Source organism: Calidris pugnax, unplaced genomic scaffold, assembly GCF_001431845.1.
Source record: "Calidris pugnax isolate Ruff unplaced genomic scaffold, ASM143184v1 scaffold24, whole genome shotgun sequence".
In the NCBI taxonomy this organism is placed as follows: domain Eukaryota; kingdom Metazoa; phylum Chordata; class Aves; order Charadriiformes; family Scolopacidae; genus Calidris; species Calidris pugnax.
In genome coordinates this window covers 20,006,916-20,025,652 of record NW_015090922.1, presented here as the reverse complement: position 1 = coordinate 20,025,652, position 18,737 = coordinate 20,006,916, and the positions used below count along the sequence as shown (strand labels likewise).

Below are 18,737 nucleotides of genomic sequence, written 5' to 3'. Positions count from 1 at the left end.
TTCACTCCTAGTGATAGGAATGCTGCCCCAGCTAGAGAAAAAAGAGGACTGATACTCACTATCATTTCTGTCGACCAGAGGATTTGGCGTTGTTATCCCCTTAACTTGTTCCAGCTGGGATTGCATAGGATCACTTCACTTGTAGGTAAATGCATCAGGCTTTAGAGAATTTGAGGGGCATGTACCATTACTTAGGCTTAAGATTTTTGTGAAAAACTGCATTGTCCTGATATAAAAGGAGCTAGAGCACCTACTACAATACAAATAACTGATGTAATATGGGCAGGTTTTTTGCAGTTTTACCTATTGAGTAGTGGCTGCTGAGTTCATTCTGTTCTGCCTTCCCTTCGCCCTGGTAATAACCACATACACTTTTAGGAGGGCTTGACGAGCCAGCGACAGCCTCTTGTGGGTGGTAGATTGATGATTTTTAATTATTTTTTTTTTCACCTATGACTTGAGATGTAGCAAATCCTATTCAAGCTGTGCAGCAATTCTGTTGATTTGTGTAATGAGATCAGCTGAAGTCCATCAGTTGATTTCTGATCCTACTGATCTGGATACTTAGTGATATTCAGTGTTGAAACTGAGAGTGGTAGAGATACCAGTCCTGATCTTTTGACTTGTATTTTTTGTTTCCTGATTGTTTTATTAAATGGCTAGACTTTCTCCTACCTGCTTGTTCTCCACTGCCTTAAGTAGCAGTGAGAACCCACCTTGCACAATGTCTTTGCTTTACTGATTACTACTTCAGGTTCTTGTGCTTTTGGGAGCTAAGATACTTGGATTCACGTGGTTACTGGGCTGATATAAGTTTTCCTTCCAGCAGTTATTTTTTAAATGAATGATGGATCATATCAATTGGTAAGATGATGACCCTCCCTTCTTTAAGTAAACCTTCTTCTGGGCTTACATCTGGTTGAAATGGCCCCTCTTTTTCTGTCCTAAAAAAATCCCACCCAAACCCAAAAACCTAAGGGGAAAAAAAAACCAACCAAGCCTCTTCATGTTTCGAGAACCATTGAATCATAGTACACCAACCTGTATCTTACTTCTTTGAACTAAGTAAACATAACTCAAGAACTGCATGCCAGAGATCTGGTGTACTACATGGCTAAACTATAATTTCGACTAACTCAAACAGAGATTTTTAAAAATTAAGCTTTTCCCAGTTACAACAATCCTCTGATCCTACATTTCATAATGAAGCCTATTTTAAGTTAACTTTCAAATTCTTGAAGCAGAGTAGCAGTGCACGCTGCAAAAGCATACTGTGTTTTTCAGAGGCCCTGCAAGTATGAAGTATCATAAGAGTTCACCAGTAAAAATGAAATTAGCCACACAAACTTATGTTTAATATTTCTGCATATAGCCATTTTGTTACCTTCTTTGCCACTGAGGAAGGTGCAGTAGGTGCCTTATACTGCTCAGAAGTCAGTTGAAACTTCAGAAGATTTAATTCAGTTGTTTAGAGTGTTTTCTAATGGGCTGAAGTAGAGGAAAATATGATCATGAAGAGTTAAATAGCTTTGATGTATTTACACAGATGTACAGTAATACTGAAAATAAACACATCTGTCCAATTTTTAGAATTTTCATTGCATTCTATTTCAGAAGTTGCATGCAAAATAGAAACATTTCTCACAAATGTTGGAAGTGATGGGGAAAAAAAATGCTTTTGGTTCATCTTGAGCAACAAAACTAGATTGAATTTCATTTTCAGGCTGTCCTGTAACAGTAAAATCTTACAATTTTGCATTGCTGTAAATACCTATTTCTATTGTGACACTAAAATATGTATGTAAATATTGTCTTAGGTTCAGAAATGTTTACTTTAGAAAACTGTTAAAATACAGGCCAAACCTGATACGTCTCCAGCTTCATAGCTGTTTTTTTTTTTTTTTTTAAATCTCTTTGCCCAGGATAGATCTTCCTAATGGAAGAAGTTCGGAGCAGTAAAATACTGGCTTGTTTTTTTTTTTCCTAGTTCATCCTCTACCAGCTTAATTTTTAATTATTTTCTTTTCTTCACATGCTCTCATCTTTTTCTCACCAGTGGCAACCTAATTCTGGAGATACCTTCTTTTGGTTTCTCCTATTCATTTCATTCCAGGCTAGATTTTTGCCTGAGTGTTATACTAAATTTATTGAATTCTAGTAAGGAGTGTAAAAGCACAGGGTTGTTAAACTGATGAGTATTTTTTTCTGATACAGGCTGTGGCTTGACCTTGCTTTTTGGTGCTTAAATTGTCATCTTGCTTCTGACTCTCATATTTATTTTACTCTCGATAGATAGCACTTTGCCTTTAAAATTAGATTTATATAAAACTATAGTTTCTAAAGTGATCACTTGCCTAGTATGATTAGTTCTGTTGTAATCTGTACTAAAAACAGCAGGGGTTTTTATTTTATTTTGTGTCAAATTTTCAGTGATTCTCACATGGATGGATGGTGTGTGCTGGGGCATTGCTCCCATGCACCACCTTCTCCTCTGTATATATCTCCTATGTTGCAGTCAAATCACAAAGGGAACTCCCACATACCTTCCTCTTAGCATCACTCCCCACCACCCTTCTCCGTCAAAAAGTATCCAACAAACGACAGGAAAAAAATTGAATTTGGGTTATTTCTCTGTTTCCTGGTGGCTTGCTGTCTGTGGACAAGAGCCCTTGCAGCACTCCTTGTAAGGGAAGGAGGAGAGGGAGCAGAGAGGATTAAAAAACCTTTCTGTGCGTCAGGAGTTCCAGCAGCTCATTTCAGGATGAGGTAGTTTAGTGCAACCTGAAGTAGATGCTTGTTTTAGTGTAATTTTTGCCTGTTTTGATAATGTGTTATAAACTTCCATTGCTGAACACTGCAGAAGTTGGTCAGACCTTGTAAAAACTGTAGTTAACACTTATGTTGGGAGGCATTTCCTTCTGGGATCTTAATATGTGACATAAAACGGAGATAACAATCTGGAAAAATTCTAGGGTTTTTTTATTCAGAGGTAAGACATGGAAAGATCAAATTCTTTCCAGGCTGAAACTAATTATTATTTAATGCTATCTTATTTGGCTACATGGGACATTGGGCCAGGAACAGCTGAATCAATAATCGGTCTGGCAAGAGCTATCACTATATTTTGCTTTGCTTTAGTGCTCTCCGGTGCAATTAAATAGCAAATGTGAAGGTGGGCAAACACTATTTAGAATGGAGTACGATTTGTACATTTTATCTATCACAGGTTTAGATATTCCAGTACAAACACTTGCAGGATTTTGCTGAGATTGTCGATAGTGGTTTTGTCAAGGTTTTCTTCTGTGTCCTCCATGGTATGCCATACTGCAGGAAAAGGGGATGGAATCAGATGTAGGACTGGAACCCCTATAAGGAGGAATGAAATTTGGAAAAGAAATATTGGAGAAGTTCTGTTAAGCCAATGGATATGTCACCATTTCGCAATAGAGTCAGGTAACTACTCAATAAGCTGACTTTAGGGGACTGTGTATCACTGCAGTTTCCTTTTACCTTTTTTTGGTTTTTTTTTGAAGCTTGTGAGTGCAGCCCATCCATTTCATTGTGTGTTTCCTATAATTGTCCTTTTCTTTGAGTACATTTGCCTCCTTTCTTTTTTTTTTTTTTTCTTTTTTAAAGGCATTTGTAGCTAGTAGTTTTACTGTGATATTTGCTTTTTGGTTTCTTGAGATCCTTTGCGTTGTAGGGGTTGGTACCATGTTTAGGAGCTATGGAAGGGCAGAGAAACCACTGCAGCTCCCCAAACTGAAAACTGATTACCATGTTCTTGTGACAGTGTTAAGGTTGAGCACTTTTTCAGGCATTTTTTTAGTCCTCTCCATAAATGGTGTCTGTATTTTTACTCTGTAAAATAGAACCACTGTTATTCTCAGATAAAAGAACTTCCACTTGAAAGGATCTGTAGCACTGCATATATATATATATATGTACATCAAGCCACCACATACTGCAACTTTCAGGTAAAAGAGGAGTTAAATCAGACTCCTGCTTCCTGATTGCTTTTTTGGGGGAGCATTGTTTCTCTCCAGCCTCTTCCCTGTTTTACTACTTTTCCTCTCTCATTTTTTCAGCTGCATAACACTAAGGAATCTGTTTTCTTCACTAGGTGTTGATCATGTTATTAGAAAAGGTTTTGAAGTGTAGTCATTTTTTCCCATATTAACTTCTCCCGTGTAGGATTTTTGATATCCCTGGACATGGATATGATGGCTGTGTTGGTTTTGTTGGACCTGGGTCCTGCCTTGGTGTGAAAAATGAAAGATTCATGGAGTAGAAGAGCCATTGAACCAGAGACAGTAACCATAGCTCAATGAAGAGAGCACTCGCTTAGAAGTGGTGTGGCTGGTCTTGTGCCTGCTTCCAGAGCTGTGTGTGCATTTGGCGTTACCCAGTAGTTAACAGAGCATAAGCAATGGTAAAATGAGGGGCTGGATATGAGGATGCATCCCTCCTTTCCCAAGTAGTTACCCTCTTTGTTGAACTAGTGTTACATTCCTTTTTGGTAAACTCTTCTCTAGCAATGTGACTCTTGTAAGTCCTTGCTGTACAGTGGAAAACTTCGATCAGAAGCATTTACTGTATCTAATAGATAGTAGATGTATTAGATACATCTAAGTTTTGGAGATGCTCTGCTGCGTGCTTGAACCAAGAAGGACATCAAATCCACATCTTGAACCTGGACAAGTGCTTTAATCACTAACCTGTATCTTGACCAGGTGGCAGCAGTAGTACAACTGCTTTCCCTTTCTTTGATTGCATCCCAAAGGAAAATAATGAACACAAAGTCGAGGCTATGGTGTAGGTGTCTGCCAGGAGTAATGCTTAGTTAGGGAATCCTACTTGCAGGTGTGTGCCTAATTCCAGGAAGGATTTCAGGGATATTGTGTCCTTTGCTATTTCTCCCTCAAGCTGACAGCTGTGAAATCTCTGTTCTCTTCAGGGAATGAGGATGTCTGATTTCAGTATGTGAGTTTTTGCATGAGCCAGTGCCTGAAAATTGACACAGGTAAATAGTGAGCATTACTGTAACGTTGACAACAGATCTTTAGAGATTTTTCTTGTCTTTGAAGATACAACCTTTGAGTGTTTCAATGCTCCTAGACATAGTAACTAGGTGGCTAGTGTGGTATATAGTGATATCCCACTGGATCAGAGTGGCTTATCTTCGCGGGACACTACTGCTGACAGAAATTTCCATTATCTCTGTGTCATTGGAGCTGTGCTTGTGCAAAATGATGTTTCACCACTGCTTTTTTTGGGGTATGTTTTTTTCAAAGCTGTGACTCTTGGTGTGAGTAAAATTGGATTTGGAAGCCTCAAGTTGGGGCAAATAAGCTTGAAAAATAGGATCATATGCACTTGCTAATTCACTAAATGATGTATTTGTTACTGAACTTATACTTTAAAATAGAAAAGCTTCCAGTACCTCTTAACAAAAATGGAACGTGGTCATCTTCAACCAAGCCACGATGTAAATTAGTCCGGAAATACTGCTGTTCAACAAGGTGATTCTTCAAAAGATTCATGTTGTGTAGCTCCTGCTCTGTAATTGACAATGAAAGTGATTATTACAACTTTTGGACGATATGAGGCATGTTAGCACATTTGAATTATTTTTCCTCTGAAATGGAAGCTTTTTCCATCAAAGAAGATAAAGGAGTTGGTGCCTGTTTTTCGCGTTTGTTTCACACTTAGAAGATCTCAAGCCAAGTGCAAGGTCCTGCAGCTCGGTCAGTATCCATACCCACTGGGGGATGCTGGGATTAGAGCCGCCCCATGGAGGCAGAAATGCCAGACATGAGGTGGCAACACAGGCTGGCAGCCCAGAGATCCAGCCGGATCCCAGGCGGCACCACCAGCAGGACACCGGAGGGGATTCTGCCCCTCTGCTCTGGTGAGACCCACCTGGGAGTCCTGCATTTGGTCTTGGCAGTGTTAGGTTTACATTTGGACTTGGTGATCTCAAAATAATTTTCCAACCTAAATTACTCTATGGTTGGTGCTATTACTATTATTTTACGGAAGTGAGAACTAAAACACAGAAGTGAAGCGGTTCCCAAGAGCTGCAGAGTGACACTCAGTCATAAAATCTGTTTCGTGGTCTGGGAATCTTCATTAGTTATTTTATGAATTAAATATTAAAATATTCACATAGGTTTAAGATGCACAAAATTTAACATGTACATTATTAAATATCATAACTGTAAAACAGAAAAGTAATCTAAAAATCTGATTTACAGAACTTAATGCATTCAGAAACTATGAACTAAATTTTCAAATTCACCAAAAGCCTGTACTCCTTACCGATTGCTTGAAGCCTCTGAAACCATCGGATAGTGTTTGGAAAATAATTGGGAAAGATTGGGTTTGGTGCACCAATTAAATCCAGTAGTACAAGCAGGTCCTACAGAAGAAAATAATCTTTAATACAGAATTCTTTATGTTACTACAACACCAGCAGCAGCAGCAATAATGAAACCCGGTGGTGTCTGTACAGAAACTGGGCCTTTTGATAGCTCTGGTCAAAGCTCTAGCTTTTCTGTCGTGGTGCCTGAAAAGAATTCATTAGCAGAACCCAATTCCGATCAGATGCATTTTGCTGTCTTTCTGAGGAGGAAAAAGGTAGGCCAGTTCTCTGCTCTCAAGCTGGAGCAGACTTCGTTGCTTTGTTTGCACTTTGTGTGTTATATTCCTTTAAAAGAAAAACTATGGGAGGTGGGGAGAAAGAAAAGGAAATTGCTTCTTCCCCGGAGAACAACAAAGTCTGTCAAGGGATAGACATTTTATGAGTCACAAGATCCAGTGACAGAAGAAAAGTGTCTCAGCAGCGAGTAGGGAAACTGGAAGGCAGGAAGGAGAAGGGAGCAGACAAACAGAATGTTAGTAGGAATCGAAGGGAAATAAGGAGCTCACTGTAGCTTAGTGCTGAGCTAAAGGAGATTTGTTCATAGACTGATCCTGTGTCCATGCTCTTTCCTAATCACTTGGAATTATCTCTCTTGAAGATGGTGCATATCCTAGTTTATATTCCAATAAATTTGTGTATTTTGATTTTCCTATGATGACTCCTCATAGTTGCATGGAGAAGCTCAGAGCAGATTAATCTGAAAAGCTCTTGTCAACTCTCTATTTTAGTACATCTCATAACATTTCCACAAGCCTGTTTCTTCCTTTAACTTTGGTCGGGTTCATGGTCTCTTGGGAATTTGGCTGATTCCTTGCTAATTAAATATAAAAAAAATGCAATTTATTATTAGTCATTAGGGAGGTGAAAGCCACTTACTATGCCCTGTAGCTGGTTTGTGGTTGTTGAACCAGGTGGATGTGGAGTGGATGCCATTTTTTGAGCTAAATGTTGCGATCCATAGAGGGAATCGGAAGGGGACCACCGGACAAAAGCTTCTTCACCATCAAAAAAAATGAGCTGAAGTGAAAGGTCTGGTCTTGATGTTGAGCTGGTCTGTTGGAGGAAGTTAAAAGTAACATAACTCATTCTGGCCAGACCATTAAATAAAGGGCAAATACTGTAGTCATAAAAGCAACATCAGTAGGGGTATATTTTCAAGGTACCCTATGCAGACCTTCCTATGGCTGTTAAACACAGGTTATGGTGTAATAGTGGTAGCAATCAGTTGTTATTATTATTTGTCTAGCATGTTCTCCAGTCTGGTATCATTTTGGTTCTTGGTTAAAAGTTTCACTCCTGACGTCAGTGGATATGAGCTGAGTATGTTGAGACAGGTCTGCAAAACCTGTCTCAGAAGCAATGAGGAGACATGTCAGCAACACCACCTGATCTGAGTGCTAATACTATTACATGATAGTGCCACAAAGGAGTAATATCTCTGCTACCCTTGTGCATCAGTGGAGGCCAGTTGTGTATTGGCTCTTTGAGGGACAAAGAGCAGTTAGTCAAGAGAAGAATGACCATTTATTTTCTTTCAGGGGGACTGGAAACCACCTAGGCGACTTTACCCTAAAACCAAAGCACAGAGAGTGGAGTAGATAATGCCCTTCCCTTTCAACAACCAAAAATATCACAGCAGTAAAAACAGAGAATATATACAACTCATGTATTTAAGGTCACAAAGGGGATATCTGTGTGAAATTTCTCCCCAGTGTAGAAGCTTTTTTTCTCCCTGTGTTTACTAACGGAAGCCTTGTTTGCACTGGCAGGGTTTCATAATAATCTACAACGGGGATAAACCCAGTTCAGCTCTGCTATAGGAACAGTTTTGGGAACTGTAGTCTTGGTAGTTGCCATTAATATTTTAAGCCCTCTATGAATTAACGTTATTTCAAGTGAAATTGCATGATGTGGTTAAAAAGGTGGGGTCACTGGCAACAGTCATGTCCTGTATGGGCTACAACTCCCAACAAACTGGAGCTGATCCAATATAAACAGTAGTGGAAAACTTCTATAAAATGTCGCTCACGTAGGCAAGATGATATTGATTATGCTCACAGTGATATATGGATTTCTCTAATGGCAATGCTTTGCTGCCCTTTGTCCTTTGCACAGGACAGCTCTTTTGATAGCAGTCATTTTGCATTGCATTCTGGAGGAAACTGTATTAATGCCATTTGAATTTTAGAAAGCAGTATTTGTAATTATTGTTATTACTAATACTGTTTAACACATTACCACAACTGAATAATGTAGAGAGATCTCTTTGTTCTTTAATTTTAAACTTACTCTATAGAACTGGAGAAATATCAAGATAAAAATCACAACTCCAAGTCAAAGTATAAATAGATTTGGCTGAAAACATTACAGTCTGTTATGCTACTATGAGCAGAGCAAAAAGGTCATAGCTAATGTATTAAGCAGATGGATCCCAAAGTATATTTTGTTAACAGACTGCGCAAATGGTAGCCTGTGCAAAGAAATTAGACTGCCTTTTTGTCAAATGCTGTCATCTCACACGATTAAGCCATTTAATCAAAAGATGATGTATTACTTGCAAAAAAATCCAGTCTTTAAGTCAGTGTGCAGGTTGTTTCATAAGTAGCCATCCGGCAAATTTATTCTAAATGAAGCTTCTAAATGAAAGCATCTGTATTACAAAAGTGCTTTTTTTTGTGACTAAAAACATTGGCGTATTCCTGATCTTCTAATTCTTAAATATTCTAGTGTCAGAGGGCACCAAATCAGTTGAAACAACTGCAATCAAGTAATCTTAACACCTGGGCTGAGTGTATTTTTGACACTTTGCAAAGCATTTGAGACCTTTTGCTGCAAAAGCTTTGTTAGTTTATGAAAAGTATTGTTCTGTAAATAGTAAATACTGAACCAGTAGATGGCACTCATGAATCTGTAATCCTACAAGTTTGTAATCCTACATGCTTTTAGAGCTAGTAGGATCAATAGATTTTTGTGCCGAGCAATGGCAGCACTTTGAAGCAGATTTTCATAGCGCAGGTACCACGGACTCATGATATTATACTATTACTTGACTGTTCTCCTGTACTCAGCCATCACTCACTTCATACATATAATTTTTATCATAATACGACAAAAAATTATCAATTTTCCAAATTGATAAAGGAAAACAAGAAAAGCTTGAAATCATCATGGGATGGAGGGACATGAGTGTAACTCTCCTGCACAGCAATTAGTTCGTTCATCTCCAAAAAAGAGTATAAGTGAGAGATTTTAAAAATGCAAGATTGAGAAAGCAACAAAACTTTGTCCATGACCCTAGATATTACTGGATACAACAGGAGCTTCTAAGTAGGGTTCTGTGCCTTTTAGATAGGAGTCTATGCTGAGTCTATGAAATGAAATGTATTATTAATGCATAATTTGTTATTTGTATATAGTATGTAGTTATTAGATATTTTTTAGATAGCCACCCTTTGCATAAGAAGTTTGACTGTGATAATGTACTCTAAAGCAGTAGATACGGATCTCTGTTCTGTTCTTCCTGAAGTCAATGGGAGTTTTACTATAGGCACAGCGATCAGAAAATCAGGCACACAGGCTGTGGGAGAGAACGTGAAGCGCCCTAAGTGCTATTGCTATTGCAAAACCAAAATGAAACAAGCCAACTACCTTGATTAACTGGAGCCTGTTATCCAGGGCACGTGCCAGCTCCAGTATCATAGCACAAGGCACGGCTGAATCAGTTGCTCCTACAAACACTCTCTCATCCCATTGTTGTCCAAAGAATTTCGAGTCATAGTGGCAAGCAAGTACTAGATGGCGTTTTGCAGAGGGGTTGAGAGTGCTGATAATATTTGAAAATGTTTGATATCCATATGGTGTGTATCTCTGAAATGTATCTTCTTCAATTTCCCAACCAGCCTGTAATTTTTGAAGACGGTGCTTGATGTGCTGCAATTAAAAAAAAAAAAAAAAATTAATATTGCTTGCTTCAAAAAGATGTTGCAGACGAACTGTCACTAGCTAGTAAATAATGGCACTTAAGCTTATTTCTGTAAGTTTTTGGTCTTTTTAAAAGATAAACTTTAAATATTTATGCAGTCCTGAGTAATGTGCTGCAGGCAATGCTGCTTTAGCAGGGAGCTGGACCAGGTGATCTCTAGAGGTCCCTTACAACTCTGACAATTCCATGATTCTGTGATAGCAAAACATGTAATGTCACTATATAAAGTAAGCAACATCTTTGCTACTTCAGGCTGTGATTGGCTCACTTGCTTTTCATTTCTCCCTGCTGTCTCTTGTCTTTGGAGTCTGAGGGTGCTTTGAATCATTGCCCATTAATAGGAAACATTAAGATCTTGATCTCTGAATTTTCCAGGCCAGTGTTTTTTCAGGTGTAACCAGGACACATTTAATGCTTACCTCTTCAAATCTGAACTCAGTTGTGTCATTAAATTAAATGTCTTTAAAACTGGCAGCTATTGTGGCTATTTTGACAATTAAGACACATAGATGCCACAGCAGCATTAAAAAAAAAAAAAGCTTTGTTTTTCTAACTCTATAAGAAATATGCCTTTCAAGTGGCATAAGTTGTTTACAAGGCTGTAAGAGACAGACAGTCTGAACAGTCTTTTAAAAAGGAAATCTGGTAAGTATAGTTCATGTAAAGATAAAAATGAATACTGTAAATACATAAAAGAGGTCATTCATTTTAGGTAACTTCCTACCTAAAGAGAGTGCCTCTAACTACCCCAGTTACACTTAATACAGAGTTCTGACTAACTATTATTGGAGGGCCATCTCTGTTGAGCAACTTATTTTTATAGGTCCCTAGAGTGCTTCTTCAAGGCAGATTCCTCTCTTTAAATAAACATTAGGAAAAGCCTCTAAGGGGAAAAAAGAAAACAGACTTTGAAGACTTGTCCTGTTCTTAGTGAAGTCGATGGGAATACTGCCATTAATTTTAGTGCTAGAACAAACTTCCATTTTGTTTGTGGTCACCCTCTGAAAGCTTTTAAGGCGTTGTATGGTCTATCTGCTATCTGTAGGCTGAGGAAAGGACGTCTGTTATGGATTAAGAGGAATATATAAGCCTGGATGTAGTTCCCAGCATGCACTATTCATGACTGTCGCTAGTCTTCTCCCTTGAAGGGGTTTGATGCATTTCCCGTGTCTTAAGAAATACATGTCATCCATTTCATCTCCATAATGCTTTGACAATAGAATACTTCTTTTTCCCTTTGGTGGATGTCTGCTTTAGTACATGCTGTTACCTTGTAACAGAATGATCCTGTTTTGAATAGGATTTGTGGTTTTCAAGCCTAGGCTCTGCTGGTTTTTTATTTTTCTCACTTTTTTTCCCCTTTCATTTGGCTGCCTTCCAGGGTATCACTAAAGAAACCACAAAACTAAATCGAGAGAGACACATGCATGTGCACACGCACACACAAAAAGCATAAAAAAGCTGCATTTTTCCAGTCTACCACTTGCAGAGTGGCAAATAAACTTATTGTAGTTAGGGTTATCTAGGAGCTGTTGAGTTCACTGCTTAAAGGTAGACGAGGGCTAGTGCTACGACTAAACCAGTGCTGTGCTTTGTCCTGTTGACCATCTAGGCTGCCAGCCAGTTTGGACCCCTCCAATCCCTTTTCGTGTTGATCCATCCATCTGAGGAAACACTACCGGGGAGTGTGTCAGCACAGGACCTCTCCAGAAAAGGGGTGGAGGGATGTAATTTATTCCATCCCCGTGTAGGGTCACAGGGAGTTTTAACCAGCGGCCAAAAGCCTGTGCACATGAGAAAATGGACAACTGCTGTGTTGTACTTAGGGTACCAAACCTGAAGTGAGCTTTTTAATTTAAAATGTATATTTAAGTATGATTTTTTTTTTCTTTCCATCATGCCATGCAGTCCCAGAAAATAATGTCAGCCGAAGTGCAAGCTGTGTCATATAGGCTCTATGCAGTCTAGACATGAACAATGATAGAGTTCATCCTAGCGAATGAAAGGAATGTGTCTGTCCCTGTAGTGGTCATTAATGGCACTACCAGAATATAAATAATAGATGTTCTTAGAGGTTTTCAGGAAGTGTTGTCTTACCTGTCGTACAACATAATTTCCTTGTGATCCTGAGTATCTTTCTATCAGGATAGGGCGCAAATCATTCTCCCACATTTCAGAAACATCTGTGTTTGCTGTGACTTTTTGAATGGCATCAGAATGTAAAATTCTTGGTTGGTGAGAATACTGTAGAAAGGAGAAAAAGGGAAAGATTGCTATAGCTATAACTATTACTAAACTTCTTAAATCATAGTTTTCTTCAGAATTACACTGTGTGATATATTGTGCTATTTTGATTAACTGACAACAAAAAGTATTCTTAAGAAAGCTTTTATCTCAAAAAATACTGACATTTTAAAGCTTTGTGGCTTCTGTATCTTTGATTTCCTTGCAAAATGTACTAGTATTAGAAGCACGGGAGAAATTTTTACCTACCAGCTGTAAAATGATGAACCCATGATTAGGTTCTCTCTTTTCTACATACATAGTGATGTCTGCAACTGTGCCACCTTCAAATGAGTTTGGGACTAAACGTCAGAAGCTTTATTTTTTGTACTAATATTTAGCTTTGTGCTGTGCCTACGTTATGATATGGGAGTATTGCAGAGAAAAACATAAGCTGGCTCAGTCTCGGAAAGAGTAAAGCTGTGTCATTGTGGTCTCTGCTCGCCGTGGTGTGATCGGTGTGACTACAGGTCATAGCACAGCTCATCTGGGGCTAGCTGGTAGACATCAGCTTTAGTGACACATAGGTTAACCTCAGAAGTGGCAGCTTGTCTCCTGTGGCAACAGCTAGCAGTGCTAGCTGCCTCCCCAGTAGCTTCCTTTCTGTTGCCCGAGCTTGGACCTTTGGAGCTATTTGAGACGACATAGAATACTTGCGACACCTCATGGGGCTGGCAAATATGTCAAAGGTGTGCAAGAGCCTTGTGCTGTTCTGGAGTGGTAGCTGAATGCCCGGTGGGCTCCCCAAGGACATCTCAAAAGCCCCTTTGGGCACCTGATTTGAACCTACCCAGTTCCTAGCAATTGTCTTCTCAGGAACTTCCTGAGTCACTCCTGTTTTTATAGATGCCTAATTTAGGCACTATAATAGGATGATCCTGTCATATCTATTCCTTATTTCTATGACAGAGGCTTCCCTCTACTCCTTTCTCCCACTGAAAAATCCCAGTCTGCTTATTTGTTCTTTTACCAGAGCTGCCGTACGTGATCGATCAGGTTGGCTGTCCTTCAGTGGTCCCCGTCTACCTCTTCCTTTTTGAGATGAGGAACGGGAGGGAAACTGGAACAGGAGTGCACCACAGCTTATAGTGTAGGATAATCGTATTTTTTATTCTATTCTTTTCCTTTCTTAAAACTGTTTAACAACTGGCTTGCTTTTGGGCTGCTGCTGCATCAAGCTGACATTTGCACAGATATATTTACTCTAACTCCATCATTGTATACCTTAACAAAAAAGAGAAATAACATTCCTCTTCCTTTCCCATTCATTCATGTGTGTCGCTTCCCATGACTGCTGAAACTGATTACTTGGGCAGAGAGTGTACCGATCTTGAGGTCTTCTGCAGTCCTGTATAATGACCTGTTATCTTAATTACCCTGACTGACAAATATTGTTAAAAAATGGGGTTTGCCTCACTATTTGTCTTCTTTTCTACTTCAGTTATGTATGTGCTGAGCAAAGCAGGCACCAGCACAAATATTTTCTAGACTTCACTGTAAGCATGTAATTCTACCCTTCTCTCTTGTCCCAACTGTTTATCTATGTGTGGACGTTTCTTCTAATCCCCTTCAGCTTACTTAGGGAAAATAAGTAGAGGGGAGACGCAAAGACACTGAATCCTATGATGCTGGTTTTAATATATTGTTTAAGTTTAAAGCTGAATTTTAAGACTGTGAGGACACCAAATTTTAGGATGTGCAGTTAACATTTTTCATGCTTGCAAATTTAGACATGGGTTAAAGAAAAATTGCATTTCATCTGGTATAAAGAAGAACTTTTACAAGTTTGGAAATTATATTTTAGAAGATGCATGAAATGTCTTTTGAAAGACTAAACATGTGATACAGTAGAATTTACACCAATGTAGAAAAGGCACAGATAAGAGAAAAAGTTGTCAGGGAGCTGTTCTGTTCAGGAGGAACAGGCTGTAACAGGAAAGTCCAAAGCTACGTGCCTCAGAAGAGTGTGGAAGGACAATTTAGTTAAGGAAGTTCAGAAAATATGCCTTCAGTTGAACAAGCAAAGGGCTTACTTAGAACATGGAATCATCTCGCTCCTAATGTAGAGCATGTCTGGTAATTGTGGTCATTGAATCACTTTGCAAAGAAACATTATTGAAGTACAAATGTATGAAAACTTCAGAAAAGAGGAATAAATTCCCATTTCTAATAACAGAGATCTTCAAATTTGGGAAGTGAGAGGAATTACAAAAGCTGTCATGAAATAAAAGGGAAGCAGAATGAGGTCTGTAGATGGCTCAGTCCTTACAGTGTTGGTCAATCTCTGTTTCCTCCATGGCCACGGCAGGGGGGCACAAGAATGACAGGGTTAGCACAGGGTACCACAAGACCTTTTGTACTAATCTGCATGAAATTGCAAGACTTCAACTTCTACAGGTAGCCCACACTTACCTTGCTTTTGGTATATTTCAGCTCAGTGCCAATGGAAGTTAACTTCCAACAACTCTTAAGTTTAGGACCTGATTCCTCCTCCTCCTCAATGAGAGGAGGAGGAGAAGGTCTGTATGCTGTAAGACTTTCAACTTGTGGCTCACACATCCCTTTAGGGAGGAGGAACAAAAGTTGTCAAGGGACAAGAATTTGATGAGGAAGAGGAAGTGGTTGTTGGTTAGTGCCTGCAGGGGCTGAGGAGTTCAGATGTTCGGGTTCTGCGGTTAGATACTATTTCCAGCACTGGCGAGCAGATTGACTGGCTGGAATGGAATGGGGTAAAGAGGGTACTGGTGTGGCTCAAGGGGGCTGAAAAGAAAAGGAGACTGGGGCTACACGCTTGTACGTTGACTAATATGACTAAAGACTTAGCCTCGCATATTCTTATTTATGTATTATGCATACTACAGATGTATTATGTTACAGATATGTAGCCTATACATGATATATATAGTAAGATACCATTAATAGAAAATTTCTCTTAGAAAAAAAAGCCACACCAAAAGACCCACAAACCCAACACTTATTTGAATGGGGAGTGAATAAAATCGAGGAGAAAGGGAATGACTAAGGGGAAGCGAGTGGAACTGTATGAGGGAAGGTTCGTTTTGTCAGCTGGACTCTGATCTATTGGTGCAGAGAAGGGTGCACTGATCAGCGGAGTTCAGTCAGTGCTGGCTGAACTTTGAGTTCCCCTCTTCTACAAACACCTGGGGATGGGCCCTAGAAGTATATTTTCCATTTGGAAATTCCTGAACCCCTTAATTTAATGTAATTTGCAGTTGTACTCTCTCCTGTGTTCCATGTGGTTTAGTTCTTCACAAAGAAACTATGTTAGTATCTCGTAATTGACCACTAAGAGTTGTTACACACAGAAATCAGGGGTTTACTGCCTGTTGCTGTTTCATTAAATGTTATCTCCAGACTGCTTTTTTTGACTAGATCACACAACATTTTGAATTAAAAGCAATATGGTATGGCTCTACGACCATCGTATCCTTTCCAAACAATTTTTCAGTAGCTATCAACACCATCCCTACTTGTTTTTCGTAGCAAAATGTGCATCACTGCTGGAAGAACTATTTGTTTTCTCAAACCAAGTCACTGTCCTCTGAATCACCGTGATCACGTTGAAAATTGGGGTATAATAGAATGTTCCATGGAACATCATTTCGGATTTTGCCCCCTCTCGTGCTGCTTGGGTTTTCCCTTAAACTGACTAACTGCCCCTGGCAAAGCTCCATGGCTCCAGCTGCCCCTCCGCAGGCGGCATCGCCGGCATGGCACACGTGTGGAGAAGGATTGCTTCCCGCAGCCGTCACCGGGGGTGAGCGGGGAGCCATGTTGCCCATCCTCACCTCCCGCACACCCGCGGCCGGCATTCCCGCTGCCGGCGGGACGGCAGGAGGCTGCCCGGGGGGCGCGAACCGCCGCCCGCCCCCGGCGACCGTGCGGAGAGGCGAGGAGAGCCTCGGGAACGCAAACGTGACCCACCTTCTCCAGGGTCCACTCTGCTGCGGGGTCCCGGCCGTCCACCAGGTGCAGGCAGGCGGCGGCGGTGAGGCACAGTGCCCCGAGCAGGCGGGAAGCCCCCTCGCCCCCCGCCATCCCTCTCCCCGGGGGCGGGCAGGGGAGAGCCAGGCCCGGTGCGGGCGGAGGGAAGGAGGCTGCTGCAGGAGCGGGCGGTGGCCGTTGCAGCCGCAGCACCGCCAGCCTCTCCCCGCTCGTCTCCCCTCCGAAATGAGCCCGGTCCCTGGCACCACGTCAGCAGTGCCCGCAGGGCTGCCTGCGACCAGCCCGCCTCTCCTCCTCCTCCTCCTCCTCCTCTTCCTCCCCCGGGAAGCTCGCAGGGGCTGGCGATTTGCACCGTGAGAAAAGCCGTATCCTGCGGTTTCCCCTGAAAACTCCTTTTGTGCTCCCAGGGATGGCGTGGGGATGAATGGGGGCTCCCCGTGATGAGCTCGGAGCCTTTGAAGGTGGATGGGGAGCTCCGGGCTCCGTCTGTGCAGCGGCTCCGGGCGCCAGCTGGGAATGGGCCTTGGTCAGTGCTCCTTACTGGTGACCGGTCTGAAATGAGTATTTGCGAAGGGTCTTGAAAGGCAAAGGCCTATAGAATGGCAAAGTTGTTTAATTTATTACTTTATAAGCTCTTCTTATGATCTCTTTTAGGCCTGAAATGACAATGCTTGCTATGATGACAATTGTGTCTTCGGGCATCTTAAATTCTGTAATTATATTGTTAACTACCAATGAAGCAAAATTTCTGGTGAGGCAATATTTTGCAATAGACCGATTGAAATGATTAAACTGAACAGATAAGCTTTTGAGCACAGCAGCCCTTCTTTAGGTCATTTGACATCACCATCCTCACTCTGCGGTGTTGTAGAAAACATCTGACTCTTCTGTATCACAGATAATCCATTATAAAGTCTCTCCAATTTTTACATCATTCTTAAAGTTCAGACATAATGCTAAAACAAATTGAAAGGGAAAAAAACAACAACCACATAGAATGAAGAAAGGAAGGAGGAAGGGAAGGAGCAGGAGTAATCACCTTGTGGCTCTTCAGCCTCAGGCTAAAAAGCTTCATCCTGGAAACTACAGCTTTGCAAGTATTCAAAGCTTCTGTGAGCATAATATTGCAGAAAGCGAGCAATTTGTTCATTTGCAGACTCTTGACCCAGATTCCACAGATTTCCTAGAAAAGCTGATGGATCTGCTGCCCAGCATACTGATGGGATCTCTGGTGGTAATAGTTTTACTGCAAATTCAGCATCCTTCTAGCTGGTAGTAAGAATGTGGCTGTATCCCTCTTTTTCATATATGGCGAAAAAAAGAGTTTATTTTCCCCCACAAAAGTCCACCCATTGGCTTTGTTAGGAAATTGTTCCAAATGCAAAGCCAAGTCCCTGGTGAATAGGGAGAAATGGGCAATCATTTGCTTACCAAGAAGACTCAGCATGGTTTACAGGTTCTTAGGCAAAAGCCCTGGCATGTCAGCAAAGATCAAGCCATGGGAAATTAGTCTAAATCCACCTGCCAAGGTGACAGTGATACCAACAGGACTACACGACAGAGCAAAAATCTGTTGCCCCTCCATCAGATTTCCTGTGGTTGACTGTATAATTCAAATGCTGGACAAAATTTCTGAGTGATTTTCCAGGGTTGTCATACAATTTAGCAGAAAACAAAAACAAAAACAAAAACAAACAAACAAAAACCCCAAAAAACAATAGCTACAGGAGAAATTTTCCAGGAATATAAGCTTGATTGAGGACTAGCTAACATTGTTTTCCCCAAAGGGATTGTGGTCACCCTGAGGGCTACAGTTCTTTGATAGCTTATGGGTTTGGCAAGCGTAAAGTCTTCTTAAGGCAGTGTTGATCTCACCTCCATGGGAAACACTAATAAAAATGTAGGTGCTGAACCAGATGTGTAGAGAGATCGAACAGGATTTTTTAAAGGTGTTTTACTTTCAAAATTTGGAGGGGGGATCTTCCTCCCCTTCCCCTCATAACCACCCCAGAAAGTCCATTGTCTCATGGTATAAAGAAGACTGAAAGAGAAAAAATTAGAATGTATTGAAATGTAGCAGAA

General features: G+C 40.6%; 1 protein-coding gene across 1 annotated transcript; it reads right to left on the bottom strand.

Moving 5' to 3' along the window:
• Window positions 1-1,583: 1,583 nt before the first annotated feature.
• Window positions 1,584-16,924, bottom strand: QPCT (glutaminyl-peptide cyclotransferase). The gene is made up of 7 exons (XM_014950952.1): window positions 16,635-16,924; window positions 12,504-12,650; window positions 10,073-10,354; window positions 7,301-7,477; window positions 6,322-6,421; window positions 5,444-5,560; window positions 1,584-3,366 (listed from the first exon to the last, which is right to left on the bottom strand). The coding sequence occupies exons 1-7, from the start codon at window positions 16,746-16,748 to the stop codon at window positions 3,221-3,223; spliced, it is 1,083 nt and encodes a 360-aa protein (XP_014806438.1). The 5' UTR covers window positions 16,749-16,924; the 3' UTR covers window positions 1,584-3,220.
• Window positions 16,925-18,737: the final 1,813 nt, after the last annotated feature.

Bases quoted from the DNA above. Each gene is read 5' to 3' on its own strand.
- QPCT (XM_014950952.1), bottom strand. From the start codon at position 16,748: ATGGCGGGGGGCGAGGGGGCTTCCCGCCTGCTCGGGGCACTGTGCCTC. The intron at 12,651-16,634 runs GTGGGTCACGTT...TCCTTTCTACAG, and splicing joins CAGAGTGGACCCTGGAGAAG to TATTCTCACCAACCAAGAAT. The intron at 6,422-7,300 runs GTAAGTGGCTTT...TTTCTTCTGTAG, and splicing joins CAAACCAGCTACAGGGCATA to GACCTGCTTGTACTACTGGA.